The following is a 21,663-nucleotide window of genomic DNA, read 5'->3' as shown; positions in this document are numbered from 1 at the left end:
TAGAGTTTATGACTCTGAGCACAACCTTTGTCACTGAATACCTGCGTTAATGGTGTTGTGCTGCCTGTGTGTACATTTTGCTATATGGACATTTGAGTCAGCAAATAACATAATTGAAGTGCTTCTTTCATTTGATCCAGAATACTGTATATGCCTTGTGGCAAGATCGTGGAAAACAGGCATTGAAATATAGTGACAAACAAAAAGGCAATTAATATGCTTTCTGACAGTTTCATGCCTTAACTGAATGCCATTTATCAGTAAAAACTGGAAATATAAAAAGCTAAATTGGCTGTCAAGAATTCAAAAATATTTGCCATCCTGATTTGCCAATATTTGCACCCAGAAAAAAAAAATCTTCAATTGCTCAGGAAATTAAGAGACAACAAATTAGCCTTGTCAGGACTAGTAATGTAAGCATCATGTCATGCCCATCGTAGAAATAAATTTAAGCCTGATAAATACTGCAGAGAAATAATTACTTCTCAGTTCAAGCTGTCCTTGCAGCATTATTGATGTATTTGTAAGATCGACTCATTCGATATGTCTTTTAATATTCATCTTCCAATTACATGTGTGGACTTCAAAGTGATTGCTTATGGAGTACAACCATCAAAGACGTTCAGAAACAAGACAAAACAGACAGGGAGAGACTACAAATGGCTTTTAATGGGTCTGGCAGCACAGACAAAAGATCGGATGTGATCCCTTTAGAATTAAAAACACTTAGGCAATCTCTAGTCAATATCTAGTATTTAAAATACTAAACTGATCAATGAAAGACATTATGAGGTGGCTTTGCATCTTTGATGCAGAAAATAAAGACTGATTGTGTGCTTGTGCATTACTTGAGAACTCAGAGGGTTTCTGTTTTGTTTAGCCCCACTACCTCATCAAACTATAATTACAAAAGGTAGAAAGACAAAAGCAGCAAATCTCCAGAACTTTGAATGAAAAGATGGCAATTAATGTTTTTCAAGCATAACTGTCAAGCATAAAGTAATTGATCTTGTCTCGTCCACATGTGGCATCACTGTTGTTCCTGATTGATCTTGATCAGACTCTTACTTTTTTGGATGCTGTTTAAAAAACAAAACAGGTTGCATGACATTAGATTTAATGAATATTGAGCAGAAAAATATCTAGGTTTTAACAGGAAATTGAAATTGGTATTTGGTTTAATACAGGGTTTATACATGTACACTACTATTTAAAAGTTTTGGTTTGGTAAGATTTTTGTTTCTGAAGAAATCTCCAATGCTCAGCAATGCTGCATTTATTTGACCAAAAGTACAGTAAAAACAATAGGCTAATATTTTTATAATTTACAGAACTTAACCATTTAAAACAACATCTATTTTAATATTTTAAAATGTGTTTTATTCATGTGATAGCAAAGCTAAAATATTATAGTCTTCAGTGTCACAAGATCCTTCCGATATCATTCTAATATGCTTAGGAAAAACATTTCTATCATTATTATCAATGTTGATTATTTGATGAATAGAAAGTTCACAAGAACAGAATTGATTTGAAATAGAAATCTTTTGTTTGTGAAAACCTGTTTGTGGTTTGTCCCTCCTCGGAAGACTGTTGGAAAATTCTCACCACTGCCGACCGGGAACAACCCACAAGCCTTTCAGAGATACTCTGACCCAGTCACCTTGCCATAACAATTTGGCCCTTGTTATCAGTCACTCAGATTCCTGCCCATTTCTCCTGCATCCAACACGCTGATTACAAGAACTGATTGTTTGCTTACCATCTAATCTACCAAGAGCTTAACATGTGTCTTGGTTAGGAGATGATCAACGACATTTGCTTCACCTGTGACTGGTCATAATGTTTTGGCTCATATACACACACACATACATACACATATATACATATATATATATAAAAACAATACCATCTGCCTAATATCTTGTAGGTTCCCCCTTATGCAAAGGTAAACGACACATATGCACCCAGCCATCCACCTGATCTAAAAGATGATTCATTCAACTTTCCATTGCTCCATTGCAACCATCTTTCATTGCTCCATGGTCCAGATCTGACACGCATGTGCCCATTGTAGGCACTTTTGGTGGTGGAGAGGGGTCATCATGGGCACTCTGACTGGGGATGGCTACGCATGACCATGCAGCAAACTGTAATGGACAGTGTTTCCTGATAACTTCCTATCATGGGCAGCATTACGTTTTTCAGCAAATTGAGCTACAGTAGCTCTTCTGTGTGATCGGACCAGACGGGCTAACCTTCACTCCCCACATGCATCAATGAGCCTTGGGCACCCTTGACCCTGACGCCAGTTCACTGTTTGTGCTTCCTTGGACCACTTTTGGTAGGTACTACTACTAACCACTGTATACCAGGAACACTCCAAAGTCATGCCGTTTTGGAAATGCTCTGACTCAGTTGTCTAGCCATCATTATTTGGCCCTTGTCAAAGTCACTCAGATTTTTTTGCTTGCCCATTTTTCCTGCTTCCAACAAATGAAATTCAAGAATTGACTGTTCACTTTCTGACTAATAATGATATAATCCAGGGGTGCCCAATCCTGCTCCTGGAGATCTAACTAATTGCAGAGTCCAGATTCACTGCAACTCTAAATTGTAATTATCAAGTGTTCCTGAAAATCTTAATTAGCTGGTGCAGATGTGTTTGATCAGGGTTGGAGCTGAACTTTGCAGGAAGGGGTGTGTGTGGGTGTGTGTGTGTGTGTGTGTGTGCGTGCGTGCGTGTGCGTGTGCGTGCGTATGTGTGTGTATGTGTGTGTTTTTATTTTTTCACCCTATAACTGAAGGTTAAGGTTTGTCCTGAGTTCACTAGCTAGCTGATACGGAGAGCCCCACAATCTCTGCCAACTGGTTGAAACAGCACATGGCCACAAGGCCAGCAATTTAAGGCTCCTTGCAGACAGTGGTTCTATAAATGCAGTGAATATTAGCATATTTAGTCTTTTTTTTTCTTTTACCTCACAAAATGGCAGATAATTAACCTACGGTTTTCAGATAGAATGGAGGAGACTGAAGATCTATAACTCTCAGAGGAAAACTGTGTGCCATGACCTAATGGAATTCACCTCCTCAGAACAGGTCATCAAATAAAAACACACCGCAAATCACAAAAGCTCATATTGTATAAGCTCAGTGGGATTTTGAATATCAATTGGATACAAGTCATGATTTAATTTCCATTCTCTTAAGATGTGCAGCAAAGCACATCTAAAGGGATCAGATATGGAACTGCAGGGCTGGCATTGAATATCTGACAGAAGAAAAGACCTTCACAATAATGGGGTGCATGGTGTACCTGTGTACAGATCTGATCAACCTATGCTGCTGCACCTTTGCTCTCTAATAAGCATCCGCTCTCACATCTGCAACGCTGCGATATCACGCTTAAAGACTGCGTCCAACAGAGCGAACAGGCTTCCTGAGAGACTGCACTCCTAGCTTTCTCCTCACAAATATACGTTTCTATGGGAATAATTCTCAGACTCTGACCTGAGCTGATTTGTCTTTATTTCCCGGAGCCTTATTTTTCTGTGCACTTTAGAGAGAAGGGAAATGGCCTGTGCTCTCAGAGATGGCTCACTGAACTTTATAGGCTGAAATGATCTCGCTGTTGACACACGCTTAAAAAAAGCCATATTTCAGGGAATAAAATCAATTTACATAAGGGTGCACCATTAAACGCATTAAAGAACCTTTGGCTAGAAAATGAAGCTCTACAAATAGAAATGCACCTGATAACATATAATGCCTTTAATCAGTATCATATACACATAATGCACTGGCCATCTGTAGATCTATTTGGGACCAGTAAGACTGAAAGTATTTGTTTAGACTGTATTTTTATCATTTAAATATTTTGAAAGAATTCGCCTATGCTCACCAAGGCCGCATTTATTTGATGAATGATGCTGTAATAGTTTGAGATTTAACCATTTAAATTAACTGCTTTCTATTTAATATATTTTAATGTGTAATTTAGGACTGTGATTGTAAAGGTGAATTTTCAGCATCATTACTCCAGTCTTCATATAATAGTCATTTTTATTGCATGACATTTTTGTGGATACTGTTTTATTATTAATCAATATATATATATATATATATATATATATATATATATATATATATATAAATGTTTTACAGATAAGTATGTGCACAAATGTGTTGTGAAATACTCACTGCAGCACAGAGGGCTTGGTCTAGGTCTGCAATAATATCTTCCTCATCCTCCAGGCCCACCGACAGACGAATGAGTGTATCACTGATTCCCAGCTCATTCCTCTCATTCTCAGGAACTGAAGCATGAGTCATAATCGCTCTGGAAAAGAAAAGTGCACCATGGGAAATGGAGGTGAATGAAATGTCCAATCAAAATGAGTTTCTTTTTTTCCAGTATAAATCATAGTAACATTGGTGCAGGTGCGATATCAAATAAGATGCAACTAGATAATTCAGTGACGTTATCACTTGCATTCTAGTGAATTATTTGTGAGCCTTAAGAATCATTGATCCATCACACAATGATGTTTCAAAAGCCACCTGGCAATTAACCTTAACTTTGTTTTTATATTGAAGGCTGACTGTTATAGCCTAAAGAAATGTTACATTAGTTCTTGCTGAATAATGTTCAACAATGACACCAAAGGCTCAGACAACAAAAGTGTTGTTTCTGCGATTTCCTTTATTACAGTGCTTGCGCCTCCTTGTGGCCATCCAAAATCCAAAAGCCCACTTGAGCAATTTTTTTAGGGCTTAAACATTTATTACAACCAAGCATACTTGTTTCATAAACAAACATCCCTCAGAACAGTCAGTGGATTTGGATAGTGTTCTCAGTACTTACGGGTGTTCTGCAAGATTCTCAAAACCACCAAGACTTTCAGCAAGCGCAAACAACTGAAATGCAAAATACAACATAGATTCTTAAAAAATGTAGGATGGAAAAGATTTTCAAACAATATGTAGTTTCAACGCACCTTCAGATTGCTGAGGAAAGTTGAGGCGTGCTCCAGTTTTCCTTTAATGTAGAAAGTGATCATCCCAGGACAGCCTGTGCACTGTCTCTTTGTCAGCTCGTGCTGAGGGTGAGATGGAAGACCTGGAGTAAAAAAAGATGACAGAAAGTTAATTAAATCTGACTGGAATACCCCAATATCAGTTAATTTAAACAATAAAGTTCATGGTTGGCCACAGGTATAATACCAATGAGGTCCCTACACTACTATTCAAAAGTTTGAGATCAGTAAGATTTTTTTTTAATTAAATACTTTTATTCAGCAAGGACACATTAAACTAATTAAAAGTGATAGTAAAGACTTAAAACATAGTAAAGATACAAAAATGTTCTATTCATAGAATCCTGAAAAAAAAATTTTTTATCAGTTTCCACAAAAATATTAAGTAGCAAAATCGTTTTCAACTGTGATCAGAAATGTTTCTTGGGCACTAAATCAGCATATTAGAATGATTTCTGAAGTATCATGTGACACTGAAGCCTGGAGAAAAGGCAGCGAACCCTGTCATCATAGGAATAAATTACTTTTTAAAATATATAAAAATTTTAAATCATCATAATGTTTAATAATTATTAATTAATTACATTATTTTTTATTAAAAATAAATAAATGCAGCCTTTGTGATCATAAGAGACTTATTTCAAATACATTAAAACATCAACCCTAAAATTTTGTGGGTAGTGTATATAAATTCACAATATCACACTCATGCAGAATTATTATCGAGTCTAACATTTACCAATGCATTCATTTGAAATCTTATTTTCAGATGGGTTATTTGAGCAATCACCAACATATGTCAAATCAACCCAACATACACTTCTATGTAACGCGAGGATAATAACACAGACACCTGGGAAGATGACTCTGTCCACTCTTGGGTCGGCCTCTAGAAACCGTGCCGCTGCCAGTCCGTTCTTAAAGTGCTGCTTCATTCTCAAGTGCAGTGTCTTCAGGCCCCGGTTGCACATATAACAGTCAAATGGAGAGGGAACGGCCCCGAGCTCTGAATTGAAGATAGGAGAACAGAGATGAAAATAAACTTCTACTTCTGCTATGCAAATGGCTCAAGCTCACTTTCAGTGTTACCGTCAAAGACAAATATGCAAGGTGATATATTGCTATAAGTGCCTTACAGAAAGCACAAGATTAATCATCACATCAGGACTGTAACAGTTGGGAGGTGTGAGGTGAAGTTGATAAAATTACAGTTTGCTCAAATTATACATTCAGGGATAAGACAAGGAAGATTTTCCTGACACTTTCTCTGAGCTATGCACTTCGAAATCAAGAGGGAGTGCCAAGGACATTTTAATAGATTACATTTTACATAACTGCTTAGCAAAGAGACTACAGGTAATAACAAAAGATACTAAATCAGGTTATTACCTTCACCTGAAGACAAGTAACTTTCCTTTCAAGTGAATGAAAGGCATTTGTCTTGTTCCTTACAAAAGACCCCCAATAGGGTAGATAAGAGAACTTCATTCTTGCAGAATTCCTTGTTCGCAGAATTAGATTTGAAAATTAAACTCGGTGTCTCTCTCTAGCATAATAAAACACAACATCTTCTCTTTATCTATGTACATTATAACACTGAACTGAACCTTTAACAGTCTTTGGTTTGGCTTTTATTAAATAATATGCTATAAACTGCTTGTGAAATACACTAATACACTACAGCCATTTTGATCTTGAGTCACAGGGCCATGTCATAAAGAGAAGAGCTGTTTGCTCAAAATAAGGATGTTATCAGACTTTAAGTTTCAGTTTAAGTAGAGCCTTACCACTCTGAAAAAACCTCAGGCGTTCATAGACGTCCGCACGGTTGAGAGAAATCAACCCCATGACAACATCAGTGTGTCCTGGAATTATATAGATAATTTTAACTTTGATCAAGAAAACGTACAATTGTATAAAAGGTTTATATCTAATTTTTCATTTGTTTTTACCATTCATGTATTTAGTTGCAGAGTACATGCAGATGTCTGCTCCAAGTGCAAGAGGGCGCTGTTCAAGTAATAAGAAAAATGGTGAAATATTGAAATAAATACCTAGTTCTGTAAAAGGAAACTCTATCCTTGCACTGGAGTATTGTACACAAAACTTAACAAAATTAAACTGTTACAAAGTTAAATCATCTTTTAATTGTCTTTCATATCCCTAGTTATCTACTCTAAGTCATTAAAAGAACATCAGCTAAGAAAATAAATGTGTATACCTGAAAGTAGGCTGACATGAAAGTGTTGTCCACAACAACAATTGTGTCCTTGTTGTGCGCATGGACAATATCCGAACAGCCCTGAATGTCCACGACCTTCATAGTAGGGTTTGTGGGCGTTTCAATCCATAGCATCTGTAGAAATGGAAATATTACCCAAATTTATTTCAAGTAGTAATTCCCAGATCAAATTAAAGTTCTCCCAAAAAAGAAAATCCTGTCATTAATTTCTCACCCTCATGTCATTTCATTCACACTCGTAAGACCTTTGTTCATCTTTGGGACACAAATAAAGATATTTTTTATGAAATCCGAGATATCTCAGTCCCTCCACTGGGAGCAACGCAATTTACACAATCACGGGTAGTAAAGACATCATTAAAGTAATCCATGTGACTCCAGTGGTTTAATTTTAATTTCATGAAGTGACACAAAGTGCTTTGTTTCCACCAAAAAAAACCCCCATAATTTACTAAATAATATTATCCAAAGCACGTTCAACAAACAACTACTGTTGAGTCAACACAACACGAATGTGTCATGGTGCTCCCCCTACTGGATAGCAGGTCAATATTTTCGTAAATAAAGTGGTAAATTTTGTGTGTGTGTGGAGGTTACTTCGTAAAATTGAGGTTAAACCACTGGAGTAACACTGATTACTTTAATGATGTCATCTATCGTTCTGGACAGAAGGTCTTCTGGGTGTGAAACGATATGAGGGGGAGTAATTAATTACAGAATTTTCATTTTTTGGGTGAACTAACCCTTTAACATAATACTGTATGCTGTCAGGTTTAATCCTGTGAGCAAATATTTCTCCATCCACCCTTACTGGATAATAATTTTGGCATAGCTATTTACTGCCAAAAAACAAAAGGAATATCTCAAAAACTGATAACATTCTTTAAAAAAAACCTGCTTTCTCTGCCAGGTGTACCTTTGTATTCGGTTTTAAAGCTGCTTTTAGCTCGTCTAGCTTTGTGAGGTCAACAAAAGTGACGTCAATGCCATATTCCGCAGCTATTTTTCTGAAATATTGGTTAGTTCCTGGTGGAGGAAAACGTGACAGTCTCAGTGTCTCTCTCAGCTATATCTCAGTATTTTACTCTCTTTTCTATCAAGTGTAATAGTTTAAATTGTTTTTTAGGAGCAGTAACTCACCTCCATAAACATCATTCATGCATATAATTCCATCTCCGGCCTTAAAAAGATGTGTAATGGTGAAAGTCGCAGCAGATCCAGAGGCAAGAGCGAGACCTATTATGAAAGTCAGAGCTTTAAGTTTATGGCAATGTCATTTGTAGATAATATAAATGATTGTGTGTTGGTGATTCACTCACAGTATTGTGCACCATCCAAAGCAGCAACTGCTTTCTCAAGACAGTTTCTGGTTGGATTTCTACACCTACTGTACTCAAAACCCTGGCAGATAAAACATCAGAGGAAAAAAGTGTTGAATTCAAAATACTATAGAAAAGTGATTTGAATTGTGCAAGTGTCAAATCTGGGAGTTAAATTTAAGATAAACAAAAACTGTCAAAGGTGCCGTTGGTACAGTTTGCGGTGTCTTTATGAAGAGAGAGTTCACAAGCAAACCTGACCTGGCTGTTCTCATGACTCGCGTGTTTGAATATTCAATCAACTTGCAGCAGAAAACCATTCTGAAAAGGTATCCTAAATATTTTTATCTGTTGACTGGTTCTAGAAGGGTTGGGGGCAGGCAGGCAGACCAGTTTGAATAAACTAAGACCATCTTCAACTAGCTATTTCAAGTTTTTTTTCAGATGAGCAATTGATAATGAAGCATTTGACCTCAACCTGTTGTGTTGTTTAATGTCAAGTTAATTTAACTATACAGTTTTTACACAATAGGGCTGTCTTAAGGTTATGATCTTCCAAAAAAAGCCTACAAGTTCTATATCTTTAGTTTACCCTGCTGAAAACAAAAACTTAAGTCGGCCTAGTTTGCTATCTTCGCGTATGGACAAGCTGAAACGTGCCCAAGGCCCCTCTAAACCAGCCAGCAAACCAGACCATCTAAAACCAGTTACTAAGCCAGGATTTTCAGCAGATTAACTCCTTTAAATCAAGAGCTGAGTTGTTAATGTAGTTAACCGTGGCATTAGTTTATATTTACATATAAATTCATTATTTAAAAAGAAAAAAAAATTTTTTTTCACAGTAAAATTCCTGCCATTGTTCATTTCACATCACATCCATTTGGAACAGCTCTAATCACAGAACCTTATACACGAACCGACTGCGTTCACAACACAATCTCTAAACTCAAATCTCGGACTAATACGAAAAACAAAACTAGGCTCATATATTCTCAGCGTCAACCCCTTACAATTTACCGCATGTTTCCCCGGAGCGTGCTGTTTAAAGGTGGTAGACAGTGAAATGGGAGGCACTACGGCCATAGAGTTCCACTGCTCCGGCTCTGAACCAACGTGGATCGCATCTGTGGCGAACGATTTAAAGACCGGCTGGAAGCCGGCTGAGGCTGAGCTGCTGTCGTTCTGCATGTGTGAAGCCATGATCACTCCGGATATGGCTAACGATAAGATGCAGGGTTCCGAGATCACAGAAGAGTGACAAAACAGTGTTTCAGCAACACGTCTCTGTCACTCTGTGTGTGTTTACGGGCAAGCAGTGGATTGGCGATTTATAAGGGGCGTGCTGGGTCACGTTGTTCACTGAGATTATGTAATAAATTGTGTTATATAGGCCTAATATATATTTTTTTTATTCGTAGTACAATACTGTAAATGATTACACGGGTTTTATTAACAGAATATACAACCCCAAATCAGAAAAAGTTGGGACACTGTACAAATTGTGAGTGAAAAAGGAATAGAATAATTTACAAATCTCATAAACTTATATTTTATTCACAATAGAATATAGATAACATATCAAATGTTGAAAGTGAGACATTTTGAAATGTCATGCCAAATATTGGCTCATTTTGGATTTCATGAGAGCTACACATTCCAAAAAAGTTGGGACAGGTAGCAATAAGAGGCCGGAAAAGTTAAATGTACATATAAGGAACAGCAGGAGGACCAATTTGCAACTTATTAGGTAAATTGGCAACATGATTGATGGGTTTAAAAAGAGCCTCTCAGAGTGGCAGTGTCTCTCAGAAGTCAAGATGGGCAGAGGATCACCAATTCCCCCCAATGCTGCGGCGAAAAATAGTGAAGCAATATCAGAAAGGAGTTTCTCAGAGAAAAATTGCAAAGAGTTTGAAGTCATCATCATCTACAGTGCATAATATCATCCAAAGATTCAGAGAATCTGGAACAATCTCTGTGGATAAGGGTCAAGGCCGGAAAACCATACTGGATGCCTGTGATCCTCGAGCCCTTAGACGGCACTGCATCACATACAGGAATGCTACTGTAATGGAAATCACAACATGGGCTCAGGAATACTTCCAGAAAACATTGTCGGTGAACACAATCCACCGTGCCATTCGCCGTTGCCAGCTAAAACTCTATAGGTCAAAAAAGAAGCCATATCTAAACAGGATCCAGAAGCGCAGGCGTTTTCTCTGGGCCAAGGCTCATTAAAAATGGACTGTGGCAAAGTGGAAAACTGTTCTGTGGTCAGACGAATCAAAATTTGAAGTTCTTTTTGGAAAACTGGGATGCCATGTCATCCAGACTAAAGAGGACAAGGACAACCCAAGTTGTTATCAGCGCTCAGTTCAGAAGCCTGCATCTTTGATGGTATGGGGTTGCATGAGTGCGTGTGGCATGGGCAGCTTACACATCTGGAAAGGCACCATCAATGCTGAAAGGTATATCCAAGTTCTAGAACAACATATGCTCCGATACAGACGTTGTCTCTTTCAGGGAAGACCTTGCATTTTCCAACATGACAATGCCAGACCATATATACTGCATCAATTACAATATCATGGCTGCATAGAAGAAGGATCCCGGTACTGAAATGGCCAGACAGCAGTCCAGATCTTTCACCCATAGAAACATTTGGTGCATCATAAAGAGGAAGACCTAAGACAGTTGAGCAACTAGAAGCCTGTATTAGACAAGAATGGGACAACATTCCTATTCCTAAACTTGAGCAACTTGTCTCCTCAGTCCCCAGACGTTTGCAGACTGTTATAAAAAGAAGAGGGGATGCCACACAGTGGTAAACATGGCCTTGTCCCAACTTTTTTGAGATGTGTTGATTTAGAAGCGGTAAAGATTGTGAAGGTTAAATTAATATTTAGCTCAACAATATAACACTTAATTCATATGCAAACTATCGTGCTAGTAAAAAAGGAAAGAAAAAAGCCATCGATTTTGAGCTGAACTGTGTGAACTGGAGCTTTTTAACGGTTTGCAAGATCTCCAAGAGTCTGAAGTGAGATGCCTCTGTTCTGTATGGATTTAAAGACATAAGCTATATTTCCAAGCATTTATAACCTTGGATTTTAATACAATATAGCGCAATATAATAGGGGCTTGATGTATTGTAGTATTTATATCTTCAAATACATTTCTACTAATAATCCCAGATGGCCTATATGTTTATGCTTTAGATTTCCTGCATAATTATTTAAAGTAATCTAAAGTAAATTTGTAGACCTTTTTCAAAAACATAAAAAAATCTGAATTATTCCAAACTTTTGACCACCAGGCGCTAGTGTATAGCCTATATTTGAAAAAATATATAAAATATTTACAAAGGCCTGCCATTTCAAGATGACTGGAGCTTGAATTCTTATTCAGTTCATGAATTGTCCTATTCACGAAACACCACGAGTTTGTTAAAGACATCGTCTGATAACTGAGTGTTAAGATAATGAGTGGAGTTGGTTTGCAATTACATCACAGCAGGAGAGGATAATGTCCTATTAGGGCTTTCAAAGAGAGGCTTCTCTCAACAGATGGAGGTCAAAGTTCATTCCAAATGCAGATGGCCTGAACTCTGCTTTGCACTTTATATAGTTTAGCATGATTTGGCAGACATGCTCTTCAACACTATTGCTAGAAGTTAATAAATGTTTTAAGGATTATAGCATTAATGTTGACCAGGCAAAACAGCATGATTTCTTTTATGTTAACAATGGCTTTGGGCAAAGTCCAAGATAAAAACTGTATTTTTAAGAGGTGGTTAGAATGAACAAAGCTGCACTGTGTAATGGATTGTAAAGGATTAAGGGAAAGATAATAATTACTCATGTGTGTGTACATAAGCAACAACAAACATTAACAAATCATGCCTTTTGTCCTACATAACCATAATTACAATCATTGGTCATTTAAACTTTTGAGGATGTCTAATCTCTAAAGCCAACTGCTTTCTTTAACCAAATGGATGGCTCAAAGTTCAACAGAGTAATTTTCTGAATCTGAATGACCTTACATGGCCAGAGCTGCAAATGAACTGGCACATCTTCACAAAGACACTCTGAGGAACGAAATGTGTCATCATCAAATGTGTAATTAAACCTATAACATTTCTAATGTGATGCATAATACTGGCCAAATTCCCTTTTCATTATTTTCTACCTGTGCCTATGCGATGGGAAGAGATTGTTATTGTCCAATTAAGTGAAAAGTATTGAAAGAAACTAAAGTATGAAAGCAAAATAATTGAGAATGAAATGGCTATTCATTATCACAACATTTAGTCTGTCCTATTGTAGCATGACTCATAAAGTAAAGCCTTAATTGAATCAAATTGCTCAAAGGTCAGCTTTTAAGCAGGTTTTCCGGCTATGTGATGGTTAGAACTGACATTTCAGTTTCCACTTTTTATACAGGTTTTATTATAGTTGTTCTGATAAATGAAATAGCAAACTGCTATTTTAACTGCTCAGGGCAAACAGTGGAGATCACAAAACATTAAAACAGTTGACTTTTGAACTGGTTCATTTGTGTAATCAACTATTTTGTCTTGTGGACTATATGTAAACATCTCTTCAGGACTGTACTAAATACAAACAAAATGTAATTTTTATGATCTTTATGATAAATGTATGACCACAACCGATTGTTATAGCATAGAGGCAGCTAACACTGGCCCATTTAACATACAATGTTGTCTGCTTAAATAGTTCCCTTACTGGTCATAGATTTGAAATTACATATATTCATGAAACTGTGGGCTGAAAAGGAAATAAGTAGGCTATTTATAATCCAGGTCAGGCTAAAAATTAGGAGGATTTGATGCTGCCACCAACCTTGAAAATGTTGCAAAGTTGCTAAATAGTTTAGAAGTTGGTCATTGCGAATCAAACAATATCTTTTCTTTTAGATATGTGAAAATTGGAAAGCAGAGCATGAAAGGAGCCTGGCAAGATCAAACATCAATCTTGAAAACAATTAAAACGTTTTTAAAAGTTAAAACGTTAATCTTTTAAAAAGTTAATTTTTCTTCATTATTCAGTTTCTTTCAGCATACCCTAAAAATCTTACACTGTAAACTAGGGGACAGCGATTTTGTCTTGTCAGGGCTAGTGAAGTAATAATCACATCATGCCTGTTGAAGAAATAAATTTAAGCCTGATAAATACTGTAGAGAAATAATTACTTCTCAGTTCAAGCTGTCCTTGCAGCATTATTGATGTATTTGTAAGATCGACTCATAAGATACATCTTTTACTATTTATCTTACAATTACATGTGTGGAGCTTGTTGACTTCAAAGTGATTGCTTGGAGTACAACCATCAAAGACGTTCAGGAACAAGACAAAACAGACAGGGAGAGATTACAAATGGCTTTTAATGGGTCTGGCAGCACAGACAAAAGATCGGATGTGATCCCTTTAAATTGAAATTGCTTATTTAAAGAATTAAAAATACAAAACTGATCTATGAAGGGTGATTTGAAACATTATGAGGTGGCTTTGCATCTTTAGTGCAGAAAATAAAGACTGATTGTGGGCTTGTGCATTACTTGAGATACTCTGAGGGTGTCTTTTCTTCTCGATCAACTTTAATCAGTCATTTGAACAGTCTATATAAAAAGATACAAATCTTCATTTACATCATACATCAGATTTCCCTTGCAGTCCTGGCATTTTCCTGTGTTAAAACTTGAATAGTGGAGGCTGTATTGTTTAGTCCCACTACCTCAAACTGTAATTACAAAAAGTAGAAACACAAAAGCAGCAAATCTCCAGTGCTTTGAATGAAAAGATGAGTTTCTTGAGGTTATTTGTTCCCTGACAAATACAGTTAAATTTTCAGTCATATACTATGTAATTTATAAAAGTGCCAAAAAAAAAAAAAAAAAAAAAAGTGCCCTTGTCTCGTCCACATGTGGCATCACTGCTGTTCCTGATTGATCTTGATCAGTCTCACTTTTTTGGATGCTGTTTTAAAAAAGAAATAGGTTGCATGACATTAGATTAATTCATGAAATTAGTATTTGGTTTAATAAGATTTATTTGTATTAAGGTTTCTATGCGTTTATGATAAAAATATAAAAATGTCTATACAAAAACAATAAATTAAATACTCAAAAAACAATATTGTGAAATATTATTACAATTAAATGTATTTAACAATTGATTTTTTTTAAATATTTTAATGTATATTTTTAAATGTAATTGATTCCTGTAATGGCAAAGCTGAATTTTCAGTAGCAATTACACCAGTCTTCAGTGTCACACGATCCTTCAGAAATCATTTTATTATGATCTCGGTGTTGACACATACTTTAAAAAAAAATAAAAATCATATTTCAGGGAATAAAATCAATTTACACAAGGATACACCATTAAACACATGAAAGCACCTTTGGAGGAAATTAGCAAAAATTGCACAAATACTGATAAAGTAATTTAGTACAGGAGAGCCTTTCCCTTTGTTTTCTTTAAACGTTTAAGCCGGGTGCGGAACGAATGCAACGATTGGACGATAATTTTTGACCCCGAGACATCCACAGAAGATACATGTACACGTTTTAATATTTAGACCACTTTTATTATTGATTGCTATCAGGATGTAACCAAAAGGTGTTTATAAAACAAATTGTCTACCTTTAATTCTTGCTAATTTCCTTATTTCATATATATGTGTGTGTGTGTGTGTGTGTGTGTGTGTGTGTGTGTGTGTGTTTTACAGATAAGTATGTGCACAAATGTGTTGTGAAATACTCACTGCAGCACAGAGGGCTTGGTCTAGGTCTGCAATAATATCTTCCTCATCCTCCAGGCCCACCGACAGACGAATGAGTGTATCACTGATTCCCAGCTCTTTCCTCTCATTCTCAGGAACTGAAGCATGAGTCATAATCGCTCTGGAAAGAAAGTGCACCATGGGAAATAGAGGTGAATGAAATGTCCAATCAAAAACTTGTTTTAAGGATCTCAAATCTTTTTTTCCAGGATAAATCATGGCAACATTGGTACAGGTGCGATATTAAGAAAGAGTTAGCAAGAGATATAGCAAATAGTATTGTGTGAAATCTGTCTACTGGAGCCTTATCAATAGAGCAAGCATGCGGCAAATACCTCTGAAGTAAACTGAACCTGGAACATATTCAGAGAATAAATTGCCATGGCTATTTACATACCCTGGAAGTTACCTCAGGTTTTGGAACCAAAAGTTGACGTTATCCGCTCAATCTGAGTAAACCTACCCTGGTAAATTGTATAATCTGCTTTCTGGGATATCACCAGACAACATAAGTGTTGTTTCTGCAATTTCCATTTAGTACAGTCCAAACCTGCTCCTGGAGGACCACTGCCCTGCAGAATTCAACTCCAACTTGCCTCAACAAACCTGCCTGGAAGTTTCTAGTATGCAAGACCTTGATTAGCTGGTTCAGGAGGGGTGTTTAATTGAGGTTGGAGCTAAACTCTGCAGGACATCAGGTCTCCAGGAGAAGGATTGGACACCCCTGCTTTAGTACAACATCTTAGTTCTTGCTCCCCCCTGTGGTCATAAAAAAGCCCTCTTAAACGATTTTTAGGGCTCACACATACATCCACACTTACTATACCAAGCATATTTGGCATAAGCGTTTCACAAAACAAAAGATTGTGAATATACTTCATGATTTTTTTTTTTTTTTTGCTATATGCTCTGGATTTAAATGAAATCTTCCCTCAGAACAGTCAGTGGATTTGGATAGTGTTCTCAGTACTTACGGGTGCTCTGCAAGACTCTCATAACCACCAAGACTTTCAGCAAGCGCAAACAACTGAAATGCAAAATACAACATAGATTCTTAAAAAATGTAGGATGGAAAAGATTTTCAAACAATATGTAGTTTCAACGCACCTTCAGATTGCTGAGGAAAGTTGAGGCGTGCTCCAGTTTTCCTTTAATGTAGAAAGTGATCATCCCAGGACAGCCTGTGCACTGTCTCTTTGTCAGCTCGTGCTGAGGGTGAGATGGAAGACCTGGAGTAAAAAAAGATGATCGGGAGTCAATCAAGTCTGACTGGAATCTCTCAATATCAGTTACATTTGAACAATACAGTTCAATGTTGCCCGCAGGTGGTATAATACCAATGGAGCTCAATACACTAACATTAAAAAATTTGGGATCAGTAAAAAAAAAAAAAAAAAAAATCGTGTGACACTGAAATGATGCTGAAATCACAGAAATAAATTACTTTTTAAAACATATTAAAATAGAAAAGTTCTTGTAATCATAATAATGTTTAGTATATGTCCATTTTAAGGTAATTTTGAAAAAATAAAAATAAATGCAGCCTTTGTGATCATAAGAGACTTTCAAATAAATAAATTAAATTCAAAATAAATTAAAACATCAACCCTAAAATTTGTGGGTAGTGTATATAAATTCACAATATCACACTCATGCAGAATTATTATCGAGTCTAACATTTACCATTGCATTCATTTGAAATCTTATTTTCAGATGGGTTATTTGAGCAATCACCAACATATGTCAAATCAACGCAACATACACTTCTATGTAACGCGAGGATAATAACACAGACACCTGGGAAGATGACTCTGTCCACTCTTGGGTCGGCCTCTAGAAACCGTGCCGCTGCCAGTCCGTTCTTAAAGTGCTGCTTCATTCTCAAGTGCAGTGTCTTCAGGCCCCGGTTGCACATATAACAGTCAAATGGAGAGGGAACGGCCCCGAGTGCTGAATTAAAGATAGAGGAAGAGAGAGATGGTAATAACCCTTCTAACTGTGTTATGCACATTTTCAGTGTTACAGCAATACATTTTACACAACTGCTTAACAATGAGACTACAGGTAATAAAAAAAAAGGGAAATATTGCCAGCAAATATTAAAACAGGATATTACTTTCACCTGAAGACAAGTAACTTTCTTTTCAAGTGAATGAAAGGCATTTTTCTTGACCCTTACAAAAGACGCCCAATAGGGTAGATAAGACAACTTCATTCTTGCTAGAATTCCTTGTTCGCAGAGAAATATTTGAAGATTACATCCGGTGTCTCTCGTTAGCATATTAAAACACAACATCTTCTGTATGTTTATGTACATTATAACACTGAACTGAACCTTTAACACTCTTTAGTGATAAGCTCAGTGGTCTATGATTCCTTGGCCTTGATGTTCCCTTATTTAAAAAAGTTGAATGGGTTTAGTACTTCATGGTGTAACAGATGTTTTTATGCAAATTTATTTGTTTGTTAAGATTATATTTCAAATCAGCATTAAAATCTGACAACAAGAAAAGCTTTAAAGATGCAAAATAAAATAAAAAATACTGTACCAAATGAGTATTCATGTCACAGTCTGTGTGTTTAGTTCCATTCTCATGGACTTTTAGTTTGTTTGTCTTCAGTCGCATGTTTCCTTTGTTCTAGTTTCCCGCCATTAATCTTTTACCATGGACACTCACTTAATGATCACACCTGCTTGACATTTAGTTTGTTATCTTGTGTATAAATGCTCTTTGTGTTCAGTTCCTTATTGTCTGGTATTGTTTGTGTCTTGCTACATGCTGCACATTACCTGCTTCTCTTATTGGATTATTTGAGTTTGTTTTGGAACCTGTTCTTGAGTCATGCCATAAAGAAATGAGCTGTTGGCCAAAGATGTTATCAGCCAGATGATACAGCCTGTCATTTATATGAGATCACAGCCATAGCAAACCACAACCATCCAACCATCCAGTCAATTCCCTGATGCACAAAATGCACAAAGTCCGTCCTACATTTTTTCTTCTTCAAGAAGCCGTTTCACTATACGTCACAATAGTGAAGAAAATACTATCGCGACTTCTGTTTCATGCTGACTTTAACGGATTAAGTTTAAATTAAAGTCCCCCTGTGGTGGAAATCAAGCTTTTAATGTTTGTTTTTATGTCCATATGGTGTTTTTTATATGCTTTAAAGACAAACCATGTGCAAATTCATAAATTAACAGCATTGCGGAGTACTTTCTCTTTAAATCTGCAGTGAACCAAAGACAGTCTCAAAAACGCGGTTTGAAATCCCTGGTGTTTCTGACATCACAAACTACCTTGTAACCAATCACGTCAACGTGTGATCGTCAACGAATTGGTGTGAGTGAGCGGAGGCGGGGCTAATTTGCATAATAGAACCACGAATACTAAATGAGGCAAGGGTGTAGAGTTACATTCAAGCTATTTTAAGGAATGAAGAATTTTTTCCAACGTTTAAATGTCATTTTGGTGATCAAAGAGGAGTTTTAAGGGATAAAATTATTGACTACAGGGGGACTTTAAGTAAAGACTTACCATTTTGCAAAAACTTCAGCCGTTCATAGAGGTCCTCACGGTTGAGAGACATCAACCCCATGACAACATCGCTGTGTCCTGGAATTATACCGTTTATTTTAACTTTGATCAGCCATGTTTTCAATTATATATGGTTTATATCTAATTTTTCATTTGTTTTTACCATTCATGTATTTAGTTGCAGAGTACATGCAGATGTCTGCTCCAAGTGCAAGAGGGCGCTGTTCAAGTAATAAGAAAAATGGTGAAATATTGAAATAAATACCTAGTTCTGTAAAAGGAAACTCTATCCTTGCACTGGAGTATTGTACACAAAACTTAATCAAATTAAACTGTTACATAGTTAAATCATCTTTTAATTGTCTTTCATATCCCTACAGTAGTTATCTACTCTAAGTCATTAAAAGAACATCAGCTAAGAAAAAGTAAATGTGTATACCTGAAAGTAGGCTGACATGAAAGTGTTGTCCACAACAACAATTGTGTCCTTGTTGTGCTCATGGACAATATCCGAACAGCCCTGAATGTCCACGACCTTCATAGTAGGGTTTGTGGGCGTTTCAATCCACACCATCTGTAGAAACAGGGATATTTATTACCCAATTTGAGTTAGAGTGGAACTTCCCAGAGCTGATTAACACACATTCTGTCAGGTTTAATTGTGTAACTAAATATTTCCACATCCACCCACTTACTCACAGTAATTTTATCAGAGGCGGAGCTATATACTGCTGAGGAATAAAAGGACGATTTTAAAACCTGATTGCGTTCTTTAAAAAAAAAAACTGTTTTCTCTGCCAGGTGTACCTTTGTATTCGGTTTTAAAGCTGCTTTTAGCTCCTCTAGCTTCGTGAGGTCAGCAAACGAGATATCAAGGCCAACTTCTGCAGCAATTTTCCTGAAATATCGGTTAGTTCCTGGTGGAGGGGAAAAGGTGACAGACTCAGCATCTCTCAACTTAATCTCAGCTTTTTACTCTCTTTTCTATCAAGTGTAATAGTTTCAATTGTTTTTTAGGAGCAGTAACTCACCTCCATAAACATCATTCATGCACAAAATTCCATCTCCGACTTTAAAAAGATGTGTAATGGTCAAAGTTGCAGCCAATCCAGAGGCAACAGCGAGACCTGTTATGAAAGTCAGAGCTTTAGGTTTATGGCAATGTCATTTGTAGATAATATAAATGATTCTGTGTTGGTGATTCACTCACAGTATTGTGCACCATCCAAAGCAGCAACTGCTTTCTCAAGACAGTTTCTTGTGGGATTTCCACTCCTGCTGTACTCAAAACCCTGGCAGATAAAACATTAGAGAAAGAAAAAAAAAAGTGTTGAATTACAAATACTATGCATACAAAAGTGGTTTGCATTGTGTAAATAAAGTGTCACATCTGCAAGTGAGCAATAAAGAAACAATGTAAATTCATAGAAAAGTTAAAAAAATATCACAAGTATACTGTAACATTTACTGTAAAGAGAAACAGCTCACGCAAGCACAAGCATTTATTTGAACCACCTGTTCTCATGACTCATTTGGCTGAGTAAATACTCAATCAACTTGCAGCATCTTTGCTGATGTAATCTGTAACGACCAGATCCTCATTATTATGTTGACTGGTTTCTAGAGGGGTTTGGGGCTGGTAGACCAGTTAAAATCAGCTAAGACCATCTTCAACCAGCTATTTAAACTATTTTTAAGCAGGGCAATACGCTTACTTATGACCTCAACCTGTAGTGTTGTAAAATTTCAATTTCATTTCGTAAATTCATCAAGTGTTAACATAAATAGGCATGACTTGTGTTTAGGATCTTCCAACAAAATAAAAGCCCCTCTAAAACCAGACAGAAAACCAGCCTAGAGACCATCTAAGACCAGTAAGTCGGTTTAGACTGGTTTTCCAGTACGATACGAGAAACTGTGCTTAGTCACTGTGACATACACCTATACACTGCTCATTTCTGCGAGTCATGTTGTCACCCTTGGTGTTAGTTTATTTTTATAAATTAAATTATGATTTAAAAAAAAATATTTATACTTTTCTTTCACATTAAAAGTCCTGCCATTGTACATTTCACATCAAACCCATTTAAATGGAAAATGCCTACACAATAATAGTCGCATTCTCCATTCACTCGATCAGTACACGCATCGATTGCGTTCATATCAACATACAATTTGCATTCAAATATCGGACTAATAGAAACAGCACGTAATATATTCTCAATGTCAAACCATTACAACTTACCGCATGTTTCCCCGGACCGTGCTGTTTAAAGGTTGTAGCCAGTGAAATGGGAGGCACTACGGCCATAGAGTTCCACTGCTCCGGCTCTGAACCAACGTGGATCGCATCTGTGGCGAACGATTTAAAGACCGGCTGGAAGCCGGCTGAGGCTGAGCTGCTGTCGTTCTGCATGTGTGAAGCCATGCGCACCCCGGATATGGCTGACGATGAGAATGAGATACAGGGTCCCTGAGATCACAGAGGAGTGAACAGCTCTCTTACTTGCTGTAAATAGTTTACAGTAAAAGGAGGGTTATATAGCAACAAAACCTTTCTACGCCAATCACTACACGTGTAGTGTCGGGTATGAAGTGGATTGGCGATTACGCAGGGGCGTGCTGGGTCACGTGGTCAGTGTACAGCGCAATGATAGTGATCTGATGATGCAACATTTACATCACAAAAACTAAACCAAGCTGTCCACTGAGTGCTTTTA

General features: G+C 36.8%; 1 protein-coding gene across 6 annotated transcripts; it reads right to left on the bottom strand.

The window, feature by feature from the left end:
- Nucleotides 1-649: 649 nt before the first annotated feature.
- LOC308699465 (cystathionine gamma-lyase-like) lies at nt 650-21,567 on the bottom strand. 6 transcript variants are annotated; one of them, XM_081380277.1, is made up of 22 exons: nt 21,189-21,529; nt 20,154-20,235; nt 19,975-20,070; nt 19,751-19,860; nt 19,383-19,517; nt 19,107-19,164; nt 18,944-19,021; nt 17,202-17,354; nt 16,512-16,633; nt 16,379-16,431; nt 15,387-15,525; nt 8,598-8,679; nt 8,419-8,514; nt 8,195-8,304; nt 7,258-7,392; nt 6,989-7,046; nt 6,824-6,901; nt 5,890-6,042; nt 4,998-5,119; nt 4,865-4,917; nt 4,201-4,339; nt 650-1,079 (listed from the first exon to the last, which is right to left on the bottom strand). In XM_081380277.1, the coding sequence occupies exons 1-22, from the start codon at nt 21,369-21,371 to the stop codon at nt 1,065-1,067; spliced, it is 2,250 nt and encodes a 749-aa protein (XP_081236403.1). In that variant the 5' UTR covers nt 21,372-21,529; the 3' UTR covers nt 650-1,064. The 6 variants fall into 6 exon arrangements, 5 of the variants coding, with proteins under 5 accessions (XP_081236403.1, XP_081236407.1, XP_081236404.1 ...); XR_014031192.1 differs by lacking the exons at nt 650-1,079; nt 4,201-4,339; nt 4,865-4,917; ... (2 more) ...; nt 6,824-6,901; nt 8,195-8,304 and having other exon boundaries at nt 7,036-7,046; XM_081380278.1 differs by lacking the exons at nt 650-1,079; nt 4,201-4,339; nt 4,865-4,917; ... (6 more) ...; nt 8,419-8,514; nt 8,598-8,679 and adding exons at nt 13,986-14,596; nt 14,877-14,941 and having other exon boundaries at nt 21,189-21,567.
- Nucleotides 21,568-21,663: the final 96 nt, after the last annotated feature.

Source organism: Scardinius erythrophthalmus, assembly GCF_964197995.2.
Source record: "Scardinius erythrophthalmus genome assembly, chromosome: 12".
Taxonomy (NCBI): Eukaryota; Metazoa; Chordata; class Actinopteri; order Cypriniformes; family Leuciscidae; genus Scardinius; species Scardinius erythrophthalmus.
The sequence above is the reverse complement of the archived record's forward strand: the minus strand, read 5'-3'. Positions and strand labels throughout refer to the sequence as shown.